At 57.4% G+C, this 14,972-nt stretch overlaps 2 protein-coding genes across 5 annotated transcripts in view; one reads left to right on the top strand and one right to left on the bottom strand.

The window, feature by feature from the left end:
* The first annotated feature begins 665 nt into the window (after positions 1-665).
* On the top strand, positions 666-3,384 carry Ccdc188 (coiled-coil domain containing 188). The gene is made up of 9 exons (XM_013354753.2): positions 666-1,196; positions 1,320-1,425; positions 1,513-1,622; positions 1,700-1,756; positions 1,837-1,896; positions 1,999-2,063; positions 2,192-2,249; positions 2,527-2,576; positions 2,660-3,384. Exons 1-9 carry the CDS (start codon positions 666-668, stop codon positions 2,844-2,846), a joined length of 1,224 nt encoding a protein of 407 aa, XP_013210207.2. The 3' UTR covers positions 2,847-3,384.
* A 56-nt stretch (positions 3,385-3,440) lies between these two features.
* Zdhhc8 (zinc finger DHHC-type containing 8) overlaps positions 3,441-14,972 on the bottom strand; it is a 14,962-nt gene continuing 3,430 nt past the window's right edge. Inside the window, exons 2-11 of one of the 4 annotated variants that reach the window (XM_005369959.3) lie at positions 11,142-11,263; positions 10,819-10,976; positions 10,564-10,736; positions 10,306-10,408; positions 9,985-10,076; positions 9,683-9,818; positions 9,263-9,383; positions 9,073-9,182; positions 6,913-7,910; positions 3,441-4,403 (exon numbers count right to left, since the gene is read on the bottom strand). In XM_005369959.3, coding sequence (XP_005370016.1) covers positions 4,193-4,403; positions 6,913-7,910; positions 9,073-9,182; positions 9,263-9,383; positions 9,683-9,818; positions 9,985-10,076; positions 10,306-10,408; positions 10,564-10,736; positions 10,819-10,976; positions 11,142-11,263 — 2,224 coding nt within the window. In that variant the 3' untranslated portion in view covers positions 3,441-4,192. Of the gene's footprint in view, positions 4,404-4,873; positions 6,002-6,912; positions 7,911-9,072; positions 9,183-9,262; positions 9,384-9,682; positions 9,819-9,984; positions 10,077-10,305; positions 10,409-10,563; positions 10,737-10,818; positions 11,028-11,141; positions 11,264-14,972 lie in introns of those variants that run through there. The other 3 variants (XM_026777469.1, XM_005369960.2, XM_026777468.1) reach the window with 3 other exon arrangements.

Here is a 14,972-nt window from a genome sequence, read left to right as displayed (position 1 = left end):
GGCCCTCAAGGCTCAGGGCTGTGTGCAAGCTCACAGAGTGGAAGCAGAGAGCATCCTCAGACTGGCTTTCCAACCCAGCCTTGGGCAGGGTAAGACGCCGCTAGACCCTTGTGGTGTCATGTTGGCTCTTCCCACTCTTAAACAGACATGAGCATGGCTATGGTAAAGCCGGGCTAACCTGGGTTCAGGAGCAGGTCATTGGCAACCTGACTGGACCTGAGGGCATAACCAAAGGGGTGGGGCCTTGATGGTGTAACCCACCCACCTTTAGTCAGCTAGATCCTGACAGGAACACACAGCGGAGGGGCTTGAACTTGGGGTGGGGACAACTGCCATTTTTGTCATACTTGATTTCTTCCAGGGCACAGCCTTCCGAGAATGGATGGGCACCATGAACACACCTCCACACACAGAGGAGAGACATAGTTGCAGAGGCTTCAGGGACAGTGAGAACGGGGCTGGAGCAGGAGCGGCCCACTAGCCTCACCTCTGCCCCAGCCCTAGAGCCAGCCCATTGTGACCTCCCTGGCGGTACCCAGGCCTTTGTGACTGTCATTCTGGGTAGATTTGTGAGCCAGGGTGACATCTAAAGTGCCCTCAAAGAGAGTGGCAGGTCAGCCAGGCAAGAGCCTGAACCTGGGGTCAGGAAGGGGTCACAGGGAGGAATGGAGGGGCCAAAACCCCTGGGGCCCTGTGGACACTCTCATCCCCAGTGTCCTCCAGCCCCAGTTTCAAACAGTCACGGAGGATGCCTAGATCAGCCCTGCCAGGGATTTGTGAGGTGGTCCTGTCTGCCCCGGCTTCAGTCCACTCTGTCACTAGAGTCTTCCAGGCCTTTCCCTGCTCCGGGGACAGGGGGTGGGGGACCCAGAGTGGGAGGAGAGGCACCTGGGATATTTCTGTCAAGTGAAGAAGGAGAGATGTCACGGCAGAGAGCTCAAGAGGCAGCAGCGGCCAGAAGAGAAGTGGAGGCTGAGGTAGAGTGGGGCTGGCCCCTGCATCCAGAGCATGAAAAGGGGCCGCCTAGGCAGACAGGATCCCCCATCTCGGGACCCAGGCCCTGCCCATGTCCAACCCTGCCTCCCGGAGGAGGGGCCACAGCCTCACCTAGGACAGCTCCCACGCAGCTCCAGGGTGGGACGCTGGAGTCTGCTGAGCAATCCTTTCTGCAGCTGGAGCAGGAGAACCACAGCCTGGTGAGTGCATCTCATGGGCTGATGGGCACTCCTCAGAGCTCCTGCCCAGGCTCACCTGCTTCGGCTTCCTGCCTGAGAAGCAACCAGCACAGGTGACCCTCTCTTTATGTCCCTTGACCCCAGAAAAGGCAGAACCAGGACCTTCGGGAGCAGCTGGGGGCCCTCCTAGGGCCAGGGCAGCAGTTCCTGCCTCTGTGTGCCGAGCACTCAAGCTGCACAGCCCTGGCCTGGGTAAGCGGGAGAGCACAGCCCCGGACCCATGCAGCAGCACCTCGCGCCGTCCACAGCCTTGGGCATGCCCCGGGGGCTTTCCCACGGTCCCCTGAGCCAGCCAGCACCCGGCCCCTGGAAGACAGGGCACCTGTGCAGCTGCTGCCGCAGCAAGAGCTCTGTCAGGGGGAAGAGTCCTTTGTGCGGCAATCCCAGGTGGGCCCTGGGGAGAGGGGCTTGGCCTGGGGAGCAGGGAGCAGGTTCCTGGGCCCACACTGCTCCTCCCCACCCAGAGTGAGCTGCAACAGATCCGGTTGTCCTTTGAGAGAAAGAAGATGGCCATCACCGAGGTACCTGCTAGGCTGGTGGTGGGAGGGAGCCCCTGCTGTGTCCTTGAGTGTGATGCAGGCTCCCCATTCCCTGCCCCCAGGTGTGGGACGGTGTGGCCGAGGTACACATGGCTCTCAACAACCAGGCCACCGGGCTCCTGGTAGGTCATCAAAGGGCCATGGTAGGGATGATGGCCATGAGAGGCAGTGGGTATGGCACAATGGAGGGACAGAGGACCAGCTTCTCTTCCTCTGTCTCCTAGAACCTCAAGAAGGACATCCGGGGTGTGCTAGATCAGATGGAAGACATTCAGCTGGAGATTCTGGGGTGATGCAGGGACCCGGGCTGAACCAGGTTGGGATGGGGTGGACCCTTCTCTGATCTCCAGTCCCACAGAAGACGTGGTGCCAGCTGGGGGCGAGGGTCGCATGGTCCTCACGGTGTGATTCCCCCAGGGAGAGGGCCCATTGCCGCACTCAGGCTAGGAAGCAGCAGCAGATGGCATGCATGGAGGTAAGACCCCACCTCGTCCGTCCCTTCTGATTCCATAGTCCCACCAGAGTGTCGCTAGGGAGATTTGGAGAAATGGACTTCAGGGGCCAGCTCTCAGGGCTAGAGCCCAGTGGTTCCAAGAGACTGTTCTTGGAAAAGGGAGGGGGAGAGGGCACAGCTGGTTGACCCACGATGGAATTCACATATATTGTAGGCACCTCAGGGCTAGGGACCTGCCCTTCCCCCAAGGCCCCCAAAGTACTGAGGACAGGCTCTGACCCAGCCCCCTCCCCGACAGAAAGGCAGGCCACACCTGGGATGTTCCGAGGGCCTAAAGGGCCAGCTCTGGTAGGTCACTTTCTGGGCAGAGCCCAGTCCCCCAGGATCATCCCCATGGGCATTCCCTACCCCTTAATTGCCACCGCCTGCAGGCTGCTGGCCTTGAGGCTGCTGCTGGGTGCCCTGCTGGCCTGCACAGCGGCCTACGTGTACGTGGTGGACCCCGCACCTTTCGAGGGGTTGGTGCCACCCCTGCTGAGCCGAGCCGCTGTCTGGAAGCTCAGGGCCCTACTGGGCCCCTTCTTACGCCTCGAGGTGGACGACTTCCTGCCTTTCTAGGCCAGAGGCCCAGATGCCCCAGCGAGGAGGAGGCCAGGTGGCTGGCGCTGCCCCAGGGGCCCGGTGGCTTTACTGGTTCCTGCCTACTGCACTGCTGCACACAGTCCCTACCAGGAGCTGCAGAGAAGGGTGGAGGAGGGGCTTGTCCTGAGGGCTGGGCCTGCAGCTGGACATACAGTCATGACACACTTTGCATGTAAGCTTGTTTCCATGGAAACTGGAGTTTTGGGGGGGAAAGGTTTGGGAACTTTCTGAGGCACTCTGCTTGTCTGGCCGTTGCGGTTTGGCATTGGGGCCCCTGCCTCAAATCCCAGTACTGAGTCCTATCTGCCCTCACAAAGTATTTCCCCACAAAGGGCCCCTGGAGCTTGAGGGTGTGGCAGGATGGTCTTCCCCAAAGGCTACAGCTAGGCAAGGAATCTGTGGGGCTCACCTCCTAGACCAGGCCCTCCCGAGGACCTCAGCAGTCAGAGCCCTGAATCTGCTCACCCCATCTTGTCTACCCTGCCAGGGCTATCGGCAACTCATCCTAGAATCCCTGTGAGTTCAGCCTCCTGGCACTTTCCAAGGCTAAAGTAAGGGGATTCACATTGCTGGATAGTGCCATGGAGGTAAACACACAAAAAAAAATTTATTAGGGTAGTTGAGGGAGGGCAATCCTGTAGAACAGAAGAGAGCTTTAGTAGATTCTGAGTCCCCAAATGGGAGATATAGAGCTGCTGCCCAGAGTGGACCCCAGGACAGGACCTTGTGCAAAAGGGGGAACTGGCAGGGGTTCTGTTCTGCCCTTTCAGGGGCATCCAGGCCTGCAGGCTGGGGTGTTTCCAGAGCATCACCCTGAATACAGGAGGCCCACGTGGGGTCAGAGCAGGCAAGAGGCAGAGGTGGATGGACCAGGTCTGTGGTCCATCAGGCTGACTGGCAGCTCCAGGACTTTAAGGCATCTGTTCATGTGCTCGGGGTGGAGTGGAGGGGTGCAGTAACCTGCAATGACCTGAGACCCCCACCCCAGCCCAATCCACAGAGGCCTGGGCTCCCCAGAGGAAGTGGCTTAAAGTGCTCGGAAGGGATAGGGAAGCTGGGGTGAACGTCATGCTGGTTCCCAGTAGCTCTGGGACCACCCCCAGTGGGGCACTGGACCCCTGCAGCAGGTGGGGGGATTTCCTGAGGTCACCTGGACACAGGGTCATGGACCCTGGCAGACTGATGAGCCGAGATGTGGCTGGTTGACAGGGAAGACAGGGATCCCGGGCCACATCCAGCCCCACCCTAAGCTCTACAGCAGCCTGGTCTTCTGCATTCCCAGCAGGTTGTCCATGGCCCTTGAGCCACCTGCTGGTGTCCTGCTAGGGACCTGAGAGGCTGGGGAAAAGGCTGGATGCAGCGGAATGTAGCCGACAAATGGTCCCACGAGGGGGCGCCCCGGCGGCCACGCTCCAGGGGGCCCGCAGCGGCGGGTGATCCTCGGGATGGCCAAGGTGGCACAGGTGCAGGCCAGGAGTCCCCCTAGGCGGACCACGCCACCCCCATCCACGACTACAGGTGCCAATTCGCCCCCTGTGGGCCGATGTCCGTGAGAGAGAAGCAAAAAGGTGGAGGTCAGCTGGGGGTACAGCTATGGGGCCCTAGGCTCTGGACACCTCCCCTGGGCGTCCCTGAAAATCCCTCCCCAAAATACTGGGGACCTAGCCCAGCCCTCTCCAGCCCCATTCTGAAGCCCAGCGCAGGAAGGTGTGGCTTTCTGGCCCTCCCCAATCGTCCCTCGGCATCTAGCATGGAAGCGTGATTTCTAGAAAGTACAGTAGAGTCCTATGAGGCAGCTGTGATCCTAGCCTGTGCCCGCACACCCTGCTGTCCAGTATGACACAGATCGGGGGTTAGAGACCTTTGCTCTCACCAGCCAAAGGCCCATTTACCAACTAGGCCTGACTTGGCACATCATCAGAAATGTGCCATCCTGTGCCAGCTGGCCAACCTCTTTCCTCCCCTACACCACAGCCATAGCCTTGCCCAAGGAAAGGATCAAAATGATTTTTCCTTTTTTTTAATAAAATTATAGATATATAGATGTAAATATAAAAACATAAAACAGACAATGCAAGCGGACGCTGCCATGTGCTTACTCAGGTCCCTGGCGCCAGGGGGAGAACTGACCCCTGATATGCTTTCCAGCGGCACTGGCCAAGCCAGTGCTGGGAACTCTGTATGCTTTGGGGTGAGGACACTCCAGTTTGGCAGGGTAGGCCTGAGAGGGAGGGAGTGGGCTCCAGGCCCCACCATTCCCGGGGGCAGCGCCCGGCCCCTCCCCACTCTGGCCTACTATCCCCCATCACCTCCCACAAGAGCATAAAGCAGAAGTTAAGGCTTTGATGAAAGAACAGTGGCAGCCGAGCGCTAACACATCAGACGCAGCACGGCATACAGACACAGGGACATCAACCCACAGCCAGGCAAGACAGGGACACGGAGCTGGGACCCCTGCTACAGCTGGGTTATCTGTCCATCTGTCCATCCGTCATCACAACCCAGAGCAGGCCAGGGTTACACTCCCTGCAAAGCATAGGCCTTGCCAAGCAACAAGGTACCAGCTAGGTCAGTGGAAGGCCATGGATTAGGAGCAGCTGGGAGCACGGGGCTACAGCAACCCATCCAGAAAGGAAGTGGGCCCAAGGGACTGTTGAGGACTGGCCTTGGGAAATGAGGGCAATAGGGGACAGGGCTGAGACTGGCTGATTGAGGAGGCAGTCCAGGTCCCCATGACAGCCCACAGCCTTGGATCCATCTGCCCTGTGAGTAGGTAGGTGGATGGACAGGTAGAGGCCGGAGCACAAGCTTGTGGAGGCGGGGCTTTCTTTCCTGTTGATGTATCCACACCAGGCTTGGGTAGCCTCCTCGCCCTGGGGCAGAGAAGTTGACGGGGGTGGGAGCTACTGTGGGGGTCCTGGTCCCCGTGGAATCCCAGCAGATGAGTGGTGCTCAGTTCTTACACCGAGATCTCGTACGTAGTCCCACCCACGCCGGACACCTTCTTAACCAGCGTGTGCCGGGCAGGGCTGGCGTTGGGCCCCATAGGGCTGGCAGCAGGCCCCAGACGGACCATGCCTGGGGACTGCCCGTTAAGCTTACTTGGGGGGGTCTTCAGCTGAGGGTGATCCCTGCATCAAAACATGCACACACAGTGAGCACAGGACAGTGGGCAATAGGACACATGCAGATTGGACCCTGGGCAGTCCTTGCCTTAGAGGACTGTGCTATCACAGGACAGACAGACATTGCCAGGACTGCTGGCATCCTGATGGGTACCTTCCTCTCCCCCAGTTCAATCAGCCAAAGAGCAGCTAGCCTAAGTCTCTGGGCCCTACTCTGAACACTGGGCTTGAAGTTGGGAAGCCTGGTAGTGGACTCCCAGCTCCTTCTCCACTGTCTCTCAGGAAGATGAGGGGCAGCACCTGGCCAGAGCTGACTATTGTTCCCCTGACGGCACTCTGGAGCTCGTCTCCCCATCTCACCACTCCTGAGAAAACCAAACTGGCTCCTGCATAGGTGGACATGCCCCATGGGTCCTTTGTAGCCACAGAGCCTAAACAGGGTCTCCTCTCAGGTCTCACTAGAGACCAAAACAAACCAATGCTCGGCATCTGGGTCCCACCTGTCCTTCCCCATTTTTAAGCATGGAGGACCCCTGTTCTGGGGCTGCATGCTCAAGTACATATCAGCTGTGGTTCGTTAATATCCCTCAGTCTTAGCATGATGAGCAAACAGCAAGACCACGGAGGGACAATGTACCTGGGGAGTAGGAGTCCACAGAGCCATGTATGGCTGGCTCCAGCGAGGGCCCTGGGCCAAGTCTGTGCTAGCTCAGCATGCAAATGTGTGTGTTCCCACATGCATATGTACCCAGAGCCAGACCTTCCACAACAGGGTAACTAAGGGGCCTTGAAGGCAGGTGAGGCCCACCCACAGTGCACTGTTCCTGCAGACAACCATAGGTCTCCAGGATGAGCTGGGAGAACCATGCCATAAGGGGCCCAAATGGAGAAACCTACCTACACTTCTGGGTACCCACCTTTGCATAGCCAGTGAGGGTGGCCGGTCCGGGAGGTCCGTGTGGATGAAGGCAACAGCCTTGGAGCCTGTGTAAGAGGGCGATCTGGGAGTGCCTGGTGGGGAAGGCAGGCCCTGACGGACAGGCGACCTGTGCGAACCACTGCCAGGCCGGGGTCCTGGGGCATTGTTGTTGGCCTGGTCAGCCTGTAGGGAGGAAGAAGATGTCCGCGGTGCCCTACTCATGGAGCTCGACAGTGAGGATAATGATGTCTGCAGGGCAGGATTGCGCGCACCACCAAAGCCAGGCCCAGCCACGAGGTCATCCCTGGAGCCATAACGCAGCGCAGAGCCTCGGGGACCTTCCGTTAACACACTGGCCTGTTGCAGGCTGTAGGAGCTGGGTGTGTCATAGACACCAGAATCGCCAAAGAGTGAGTCAGTCTGGGAGCGCAGGAGCCGTTCACGCTCTTCCCTGTCCTTGCGCTCCTGGATAGAGGCCATGATGGTCCGAGACAGGTTGTCATAGCGCACAGGAGAGGGTTCCCTAGGTCGGGGACCCAGCACAGGGCTGAAGCTGCGAGGTGGGGGCCGTGGTGGATCTGATGGCCCAGGGTGCAGGTAGGGTGAATGGTAGCTGGCCATGCCAACAGAGGAGTGTGTGGGGCATGCATGGCCACTGGGTGAGCCAGGGTTAAGTAGGCTGTCATAGGATAGGCTGCCATTTCGGTTGGGCAGTGCATGAGGAGCAAAGAGACCACGGTGGGGTGTGGGGGGCCCACCTTCAGAACGCAGAGGCTGTAGGGTCATGTGGTCCCCACCCCGCCGGCTGGCAGCCTTGAGACTCAGGGAGCGTAAGGCACCTGAGAAGGCATCCGTGTTATTGAGGGGTGGGGAAGGGGGATAGGTAGGGTGCAGACCACCAGGCCCGTGGTCTGGTAGATCCAGGCTGGGCTCGGACACAAAGTCTAGACTGTGGGTGCTGTCATCTGCCAGAGTAAGGGAGTCAGGACCTGGGACCTGTAGGAGGACAGGGGACTCTCACCATCGCCCACCCCTCACCCCTTACCTGACCCTACAGCACCAAGAACTCTGAGGGTGTGGTTCAGTACAGCAGCCATGGAAGCAAGGGCACTAACACAATCTACAGATTAAAAGTTTCCCATCCCTGCCCACATCCACCCCTCCAGTGCCTACTATGGAAGTCGGAACAGAAGACTCAGCACCACGTTCCTAGAGTTTGTCTCCCAAGGAGAGATGGTGTGGGGCTTGCCTCTGCCCACAATCAGTAAGATCAGCTACATGGACCCTTCCTAAGGCAACCAAGGGTGGCGCTCTGTGTGGAAGACCAGACAGAGCTGCTTTCTCCAGACACAAGGTCTGTGGTCTTGGGTCTCTCCAACCTAGAGTGGCAACAGCTTCTTTAGTCTCTGTGACTAGGATTGAGCTACAAGCCCCTCAAATTCCAAAGTCTGTAAGAGTACAACTGTCCTGGTGTACTCAGGCAATCTTATGGATTCCTTTGTGGGGTAAATATCAGTCACAGGAAGGCAGTAACCCAGGAAGGGTGGCTGAAGTCCATCGTCCCAACCTACAATCCTCCTGCTAGCCAATAGGGCTACCACATTGCCCCCAGAATGGCCCCTTGCCCACAGAGGCTCACATTCTCACCCAATGGACCAGATAGGGAAGGAGGTCCCCAGGGCAGAACTGGTCTAGATGTATTAACTAGTCTCCCAGGCAACCTCTAGAAGGGATGGCAGCCTTGGGAACACTAAGGGTTCTGGTCACTCCACAGGCTGTTCCATGCTGCTGACTGTTCCACAGTGGTAGACAAAGAAGTATTTAACTCAGGAAAATAAATGTGCTTTCTCAAACAAACCTTCAATTCTTCTGAGGGCTTCCCGTGGGTCTTACAGAATGACCTATGGTGGAATTCCAGACATCCTAACTACTAGGGGGCGAAGCTGCCCACCTGGTCTATGGGCAAGGCCAGCCCAGCATGATCTCATCTGCTCCCTTCTAAGGGACCCCAGCTCAGCATGCCCACAGGCTGGAGTCCCGCCAGCATGCCCACGACAACTGTGTGACAAGTAAGACAAAGAAGACAGGACACCACCACCAAACCAGGCTCTTTCCCAGGCGCAGGTCCCTCCCAGAGAGCGGCAGAGCCTGGACTTACCTGCTCACTAGGTCCACAAAAGGGTGCCTTGGGACCAGTGGAGAAAGCTGGCCGGAACTTATACATGGCAGGTGTTGGGGGGCTTGTCCTCTGTACTGATAGGGCGCTCTCTGGGAAGAGGGAGCAGAGTCATGGGTGAGTCACACAAGGGCCAGTCCATGTCCCTTTCCTCAGCTGCCCTCCACCTCACCAGCACTGCCAGGTCTTGGCATCTTCAGATCTCTTCCAAAGGTGCCAGCTTCTATCTTGGGGGGCAGGGGAGGTCCTAGGTCCAGAGGCTTCTCATCCAGCTGGTCTAGACTGCCCTTGGACTAGCAAAGAGGGAGCAGTGGTGGGTGAAGCGTGTTTTGTTTTTTTCAAGATGGTTTCTTTATATAGACCTGGCTGCCCTCAAACTCACAGATCCGCCTGCCTCTGCCTCCCAAGTGCTGGAATTAAAGGCGTGCACCACCACACCTGGCTTGAAGTTTAGTTTTGTTTTTTTTTTTTTTTTTAATAGCATCGTCGTATGGCTCTAGGCACTTGCCTAGTTCCTCTACCTCTTCCCGTCCCAATCCCATACACCCCACAGCCCCACTCTCATCAGCTTTGTTCCAGTCCAGACCCCCACCTTGCTGCGGCCAGCCTTCAGCCCATTGTCACTAAGTTTGACCTTGAGGGGCACAGCTCGCTCCAGGAGCTCAGGCCTCAGGAAGGGTGGCTTTAGACTCACAGAGAGCGGCATCCTGGGGGACTCCACCACATACCTGTGCCAGGGCAGAGAGGTCAGTGGCCACACAAACAGGCCAGAACAAACAAGGGCAGGGCCAACCCCACCTGGCCAGATCAGAAAGGAACCAGGCTGAGGGTCCGAGGCTGCCCACCCCACACCCAGAACAGGTCTCCTTGTCCCGCTACCCAGCCGGGCCTCACCGGGGCGCCAGGGGACTGCATAACACGTGCTCCACGTTCCCATAGCAGCCTCGAGTGAAGGGATTCACACCCCCGCGGAACTTCCCAGTCACCTGTGGACATGGGACCCCTCAGCCAGCCTGGCCACCCAGGACAGGCAGGGAGCCAGGCAAAGGTAGGGGTCTTCATGGGAAGCAGTGTAGGCACGGTGGGCCCAGCGGTGCCCTATACCCGGGTTATCTTTGCCTGCCCTTGCAGGAGGGTAAAGCATTTCCCTCCCCCCACAGCTGCCTAAGTAACCTCACGTGAGGGTTCCTGAGGCCCAGCCCACAGGGTTTGCACCTGCTCATTGGTGGTGCGCCCCCGCGTGACCAGTACCACGTGGAAGCCAGTGAGGCCGATGACAGGGATGAAGAAAAGGCCAGCCACACACATGACAGCCATGCTGGCCCGTTAAGGCCAACAGCTGAGGCAAGAACACGGGGACCCCACCCCCACTGCAGTGACACAGTTCTGTGGTCCCCTCTCGCCTAAGCACAGTGACCCACTGACCCCCAGGACACACTGCCTTGGGCTGGACCATGTGAGGATCAAGGATACGTGATGGTGGTGTGGGCAGCTCCCAGCCCCTCTGAGTGGTTGAGCACGTAGACCAGGCCGAAGGCCACCACACCCACCATGTGTGCACTGAGTGACAGCAGGAACAGGAAGAAGTAGCGGTAGTTGCGACGTCCAATGCAGTTGTTGACCCAGGGACAGTGGTGGTCAAAGTCCTGGCAGGGGCAGTGTGTCAGAACGCATGGAGGGTAGGAACTGGGCACAGGGCCTGATGGGGGGTGGGGCAGGGGTGGTCACCTCCACACAGTTGTCACAGACACTGCAGTGTGAGCAGCGGGGTGGGCGGTAGAAGTGGCATGTTGCACACCACTTCATGCGGACCTGGATACCCCGCACGTCCACATTCTTGTACAGTGGAGCCCGGAAGTCATCCTCCTTGTCCTCGTCCTCGTCCGCTGAACATCAGGAGCCCAGTAGGGTGGCAAGAGTACAGGAAGGTGAGTTTCCTAGCAGGAGAGGACCTCTCTAATCTCTGCCCAGCCCACCTAGTGGGAATCCCAAATCAGCCACTTACACTCTAGTGCAAAGAAGCAGACGAGCTGCCCTATACAGGGCCCTACCTCGAGGGAAGACTCCAGGGTCCATGAAGGTGGCCATGCTGAAGTTGGCCAAGACAAAGAGGAAGAGGATGCCATTGTAGACAGGGATAGCTGGAGACACAGCTCTTGTCAACCATGGGCATCTGCAATGGACAATGGGCAGAGAGCTGGGTCTCGGGGCAGGAGGGAGGCAAGGCCAGGGTTATAAAACACAGCCCCTTGAGCCGGGCGGTGGTGGCGCACACCTTTAATCCCAGCACTCTCGGGAGGCAGAGGGAGGCGAATCTCTGGGAGTTCGAGGCCAGCCTAGTCTACAAGAGCTAGTTCCGGGACAGGCACCAAAGCTACAGAGAAACCCTGTCTCGAAAAACCAAAAAAAAAAAAAAAAAAAGACACAGCCCCATGTATGCACCTGGGCCCACCAGGCCACCAGCAGGCCACTGGCAGTCACACAAGCAGATCTTAGGCCCATTGCTACTCCTTGGTTGCCTCCATCACGTTCAGTGTAGGCTCCTTGGGCTAGCTCTGACCCTGGCAATCCCCAGGGCCATGTCTAGGACATAATTCACAGCTGAGGACATACCTTGGAGAGGCCCATCAGTCTAGGGCTATGGCACCATCAGTCTTGGGCCATGGTACTGGGATGGCCAAAAAGCTAAGCCAACCCAGCTGCAACTTGCCCAGGCTGCCATACTCCTAAGAGACCCAGACAGAGGAACTGGGAACTCAGAGCTACCCAGCAGCTTGGGTTAGGCCATGGCAGGGGTATGTCTATATGGACTCTTCAGCAGGGGCACTTTCTGAGGTATGGAGAGCCACAAGCCTGCTTCAGCCAGTGCGACATCCTTCTTTTGGACAGCACAGGAGACCTACAAACACTGGAAAAGCGCACGCCCCTACCAGTACTTCCCATCTCTCACCATCCCACAGTACTTGGAGCCAAGACTGCCTCCTTTTCCAGGAAGCCTTCCTCTAGAAGGCTTCTCTCTGTAGCTTCTCTGTAGGGGCTCTGCACATCTCCCTCAAGCAGACCTGCCTTGGCCCTGATGGGGCCTTACAGAATCCCCTCCAGTGACATGCCAGGGTCTCGAGCCCCCAGTCCTGACCCTGCAGTGGCTACTGAAGTCCCCCCACCAGGTTCAAGAAGCTCCTCTGGCCTCAGGCTCCCAGGATTTTTCTTCAGTGTCACTGGCTGCTGAGACAGGTGGTGGGGTACACACAGGGCTTTACTTTCTTGTCCGTGTTTGGTCCTCTGTGGAGCCAGGCCAGTGGGGATTCCCTCGTGGCTGCCCTAACCACAAGACAGAGTGATGGTGGCCGTCTGCAGGCCCTGCAGTTACCCGGCACCGGAGTGCACAGTCCACGCGGTGCACCCACGCCTGCCTTGGCCAGGAGCCAGGCCCGCCGCCCCAGCAACCACCTCCATGGCAGCAGAACTATTTTTAGTGGGAAGCAAGAGGCTATTTAAAGCTCCTGCTTCCCACGGCAGCACCCTCTATGGGGCCACTAGCCATGACACCCCATCCTCTTCCCTGGCCAGCACGGACATACAGCATGACAACACAGGCCACCTGTCATGAAGGTCCAGCAGGAAACGACACCCAACCTGTCGGCCTGGAGTGTTCACCCCTCACACGACACATTCTATATTCCCCGTCCCTGACAGAGGAACGACACTGAAAACATGTCTGTGACCTCCAGTCCATGCTGTTCAGCAAAGCAACAGTGGCACCCTAAAGTATGGCCAGCCCAGCAACAAAGGGTTCAGTAGGTAGGGAAGACATGCCCAAGAGAAGCAGCCAAGCCTGTTGGATGGGGTCCTTTCCAGCTTGACTTGGGCAGAACACACCAGCTCCCTGTGGTGTACGATGGGAGGGGCTGGTTCCACATGGGTACAATGTAAAAATTCAGACCATTAAACCCTAGTGCCACCTGCAGAAGTGGTGAGGGGTCCCAGGGCAGCTGTAATGAGGAGGCAGACACAGGTGTGGAAGAAGCAGGCAGGGGTGTACTTGGGGAAGCCAGGCACAGGTTCAGTCCTTAGAAGACCTTGTCCTGTACAAAGCCTTTGGTGTTCCTAGCTATGAAGCCTCCCTCTTTGTAAACAAGAAACTGAAGACCACAGGCACTGGGGCCAGGCTGACTCCTGGCTTTCACCTGGGCTAGCCTCCTACTCCCTATGAAGTAGAAAGGCCTAGCTCCCAGGGCTGAAGAGTGTTCCCACCAGCCTGGCTGTGTTGCCCCTTGAGCCTCAAGCTCTTTACCAGGCCATATGGACCAGACAGCTGCCCGAGTGAGATGCCTGAGGAGCAAAGGGATACCCTTGAGCCATGCTTGGCAATCCGCACTGGTGGAGTGGGATTGGCAGGGAGGTGATGGGTAGCCTCTGGTCAGCATGAGCACCACCTGCACAAACATGCAGCAGGGCCAGTGGGTGTTGGAAGGTGTCAGGCCTGCTGCACTTTGAGCTGGAAAGTCACTAAGTCACCATCCTTGCATCATTTCTAAGACCCTAAAGCTTGACCAGGTCCAGGACCAAGTGTCTGTCCTCTTTAGGTACTGCTGGAGGCTTCTGGTCTAGTAGGCCCTCTTAAGGAAAAAAGGACTAGTGTCCTCCCCACCAGGGTCTAGAAAGGGTCCAGACTTATAAAGCCTGTGCGCTGAGCAGGGACAGGGGCTGTAGGCAGGAGGACAACACACACTAGCATATGCAGAAACATGGACATGAGCACATATGAACACAGCATGCTCCAAGGCACATCCACAGAGATTATGTATGCACACAGAAGCACGAATTTGCAGCTCGCAAATACATGAAAGCACAGACAGCCATTCCACATGTAAGCACAGCAGACAGCTGCAGACACAGCTACATGCAGGAAGACTTGCATGCAGATGCTTACTGTGGGCACACAGATCATGTAGACATACCTGCACACTTGCTCATGCCCAGAGACTACCACATGAGCACACATGAATATACCCACGTGGTACTCCCCTCCTCTTCCCTCAGGCTTGTCTAACCTAGGTCAGCTGCCCACAACCCCAGGACTCTCTAGGCTTTCCCACTCCCGCAGGGACAGGGTAAGCATGAGCACACACAAGAATGACTGAAGGCTGACGGGATGTGTGAGGACACACAAAGACACAGAAGAGGACACACCAGCTTTCCCAAGGGACGTGGCAGGCAGAAGCACTGGGTACATATTTGCTTAGTCTTCTACTTAAGAAAGTTACAGTGCTTGCCTGTGGAATTCCCCCTACTCCAGCCTGGGCCTAACAGACACGCCAGGCCAGTCCTCCCTGGTTGGTTCCAAGAGGTCCCAGCTGGAGACAGCCTACATACCCCTGCAGGGACCACTCTGAGTACTGAACTTACAGGTCAGAAAAAGTCAGGGAGACTAAAAGGCCCTGTCTGCAGGTAGGGCATCTGGCTTCCACTGAGTAGGACAGCTCTACCTAGACACCCCTTTCCTGGCTGGCCCAAGCCTTGCTAGGGACTGGTGTGTGTGTGTGTGTGTGTGTGTGTGTGTGTGTGTGTGTGTGTGTGTGTAAGTATGTGCCTGTCTGTCTGTCGGGTTTCTGTATGTGAGTACATCTGTGTGTCTGTGTATGTGTGTGTAATAGGGTATCTGTGTGTGTGTGTGTGTGTGTGTGTGTGTGTGTAAGTATGTGCCTGCCTGCCTGCCGGCCTATCTGTCTGTCGGGTTTCTGTATGTGAGTACATCTGTGTGTCTGTGTATGTGTGTGTAGGATATCTATGTGTGAGTATGCCTCTGTGTGTGTGTCTGTGTGGGGTATCTCTGTGTGTGTGTGTGTCTGTGTGGGGTATCTCTGTGTGTGTGTGTGTGT

The sequence above is a fragment of the Microtus ochrogaster genome, unplaced genomic scaffold, assembly GCF_000317375.1.
Source record: "Microtus ochrogaster isolate Prairie Vole_2 unplaced genomic scaffold, MicOch1.0 UNK68, whole genome shotgun sequence".
NCBI classification, from domain to species: Eukaryota; Metazoa; Chordata; class Mammalia; order Rodentia; family Cricetidae; genus Microtus; species Microtus ochrogaster.
This window is presented reverse-complemented; position numbering and strand designations above follow the sequence as displayed.

Bases quoted from the DNA above. Each gene is read 5' to 3' on its own strand.
- Ccdc188 (XM_013354753.2), top strand. From the start codon at position 666: ATGGAGGGGCCAAAACCCCTGGGGCCCTGTGGACACTCTCATCCCCAG. The intron at 1,757-1,836 runs GTACCTGCTAGG...CCCTGCCCCCAG, and splicing joins AGAAGATGGCCATCACCGAG to GTGTGGGACGGTGTGGCCGA. The intron at 2,064-2,191 runs GTGATGCAGGGA...TGATTCCCCCAG, and splicing joins ATTCAGCTGGAGATTCTGGG to GGAGAGGGCCCATTGCCGCA.